The 2,475-nt window shown below is 53.8% G+C and overlaps 1 protein-coding gene across 1 annotated transcript in view; it reads left to right on the forward strand.

Annotated features, from left to right (window-relative positions):
- The window catches only part of PCDH7 (protocadherin 7), a 35,505-nt gene that overhangs the window by 566 nt on the left and 32,464 nt on the right, over nt 1-2,475 (forward strand). Inside the window, exon 3 of the mRNA XM_018562827.1 lies at nt 1-2,358. This exon is cut by the window's left edge and continues 34 nt beyond it. Within this exon, the coding sequence (XP_018418329.1) occupies nt 1-2,358 (2,358 nt within the window). The remainder of the gene's footprint in view (nt 2,359-2,475) is intronic.

The following is a 2,475-nucleotide window of genomic DNA, read 5'->3' on the forward strand; positions in this document are numbered from 1 at the left end:
TATGAGCTGACCCTCCGGGTCCGGGACGGCGGAGAGCAGCCGCGCTCCTCGCAGTCCATCCTCCGTGTCATTATCACCGACGTCAACGACAACAGCCCCCGCTTCGAGAAGAGCGTGTACGAGGCCGACCTGGCGGAGAACAGCGCCCCCGGGACCCCCATCCTGCAGCTCAAAGCCACTGACTACGACGTGGGGGTGAACGGGCAGATCGAGTACGTGTTCGGCGCTGCCACCGAGTCGGTCAGAAGGCTGCTCCGACTGGACGAGAACTCCGGCTGGCTGAGCGTCCTGCACAGGATAGATCGCGAGGAGGTCAACCAGCTCCGCTTCACCGTCATGGCCCGGGACCGCGGGCAGCCCCCCAAGACCGGCAAGGCCACCGTCATCCTCAACATCAAGGACGAGAACGACAACGTGCCGCTCATAGACATCAGGAAGATCGGGCGGATCCCGGTGAAGGACGGCATGGCCAGCGTGGCGGAGGATGTTCTGGTGGACACCCCCATCGCTCTGGTGCAGGTGTCCGATAGAGACCAGGGGGAGAACGGGGTGGTCACCTGCACCGTGGTTGGGGATGTCCCCTTCCAGCTGAAACCGGCCAGTGACAGTGAGGGGGAGCAGAACAAGAAGAAGTACTTCCTGCACACCTCGGCTCCCCTGGACTATGAGAACGTCAAGGAGTACAATGTCATCATCGTGGCCGTGGACTCCGGGAGCCCCAGCTTGTCCAGTAACAACTCCCTGCTGGTCAAGGTGGTGGACACCAATGACAACCCACCTGTGTTCAGCCAGCCGGTGGTGGAGGTGGCTTTCCCTGAGAACAACGTGCCCGGAGAGAGGGTGGCCACCGTGATCGCCACCGATGCCGACAGTGGCAAGAACGCTGAGATCGCATATTCCCTGGAGCAATCGGTGGCCGGGGTCTTCTCCATCCACCCGGACTCTGGGGACATCACAGCCAACATCGTCCTGGATCGGGAGCAGACTGACAGGTACGAGTTCAAAGTGGTGGCCAGGGACAAGGGTCTGCCCAACACCATGCAGGGCACCGCCACCGTGGTGGTACAAGTGGCAGACACCAATGACAACGACCCCAAGTTCATGCAGGATGTGTTCAGCTTCTATGTCAAGGAGAACTTACAGCCCAACAGCCCCGTGGGGATGGTGACAGTGATGGATTCTGACAAAGGTCGCAATGCAGAGATGAGTTTGTTCATAGAGGAAGACACTGGCATCTTTATTATAGAGAACAACACGGGCACCATCTGCTCCACAGTGTCCTTTGACATGGAGCAACAAACTTCTTACACCTTTAAAGTGAAAGCGGTGGATGGTGGGGACCCCCCCAGGTCAGCTACAGCCACAGTGTCCCTTTTTGTTATGGATGAAAATGACAATGCCCCCATCATCACTAGCCCTGTCAACAGTTCCTATGCTGTGGTCTCCCCTTCCAGTAGTGTCAGGACAGTCGTTGCCACAGTTGTAGCCACAGACACTGACTCTGGAGTCAACAAAGATCTCAATTATAGCATCATTGGGGGAAATCCCTACAAGCTCTTTGAAATCAACCCAGCCAGTGGTGTGGTGTCTCTGGTGGGGAAGCTGGCCTCCAAGCACTATGGCCTACACCGCTTAGTGATCCAGGTCAACGACAGCGGCCAACCTCCACAGTCCACCACGGCCCTCGTCCATGTGTTTATTAATGAGACTGTCGCTAATGCCTCAGTGGTCGATTCCCAGATTGCCAGAAGTTTGCACACCCCCTTAACCCAGGACATTGCAGGGGACCCTAGCTATGAGATGAGCAAGCAGAGATTAAGTATAGTGATTGGTGTGGTGGCTGGGATCATGACTGTCATACTGATCATATTGGTGGTGGTCATGGCACGCTACTGCAGGGCCAAAAGTAACAACGGCTACGAAGCTGGCAAGAAAGACCATGAGGACTTCTTCACACCTCAGCAGCACGACAAGTCCAAAAAACCCAAAAAGGATAAGAAAAACAAAAAGTCCAAACAGCCATTGTACAGCAGCATAGTGACAGTGGAGGCATCAAAGCCAAATGGGCAGAGATATGACAGTGTGAATGAAAAGCTGTCTGACAGCCCCAGCATGGGGAGATACAGAACTGTGAATGGAGGTCCCGGAAGCCCTGACCTAGCAAGGCATTACAAATCTAGTTCCCCACTACCTACTGTGCAGCTTCATCCCCAGTCACCTACTGCTGGGAAAAAGCACCAGGCTGTGCAAGATTTACCACCAGCCAACACTTTTGTAGGAGCTGGAGACAACATCTCAATTGGATCAGATCACTGTTCTGAGTACAGTTGTCAGACCAATAACAAGTACAGCAAACAGGTAAGCTAAAAGAAAATGTGCAATGCAATGAACCAAGTTCTTCCGCTAGTGTTGTATGCTGTAATCAGCAAGTATTGAAAAAAATTCAGACTATATATATATATCTATATATATATA

Source organism: Nanorana parkeri, unplaced genomic scaffold (assembly GCF_000935625.1).
Source record: "Nanorana parkeri isolate BGI_ZX_2015 unplaced genomic scaffold, ASM93562v1 scaffold603, whole genome shotgun sequence".
Taxonomy (NCBI): Eukaryota; Metazoa; Chordata; class Amphibia; order Anura; family Dicroglossidae; genus Nanorana; species Nanorana parkeri.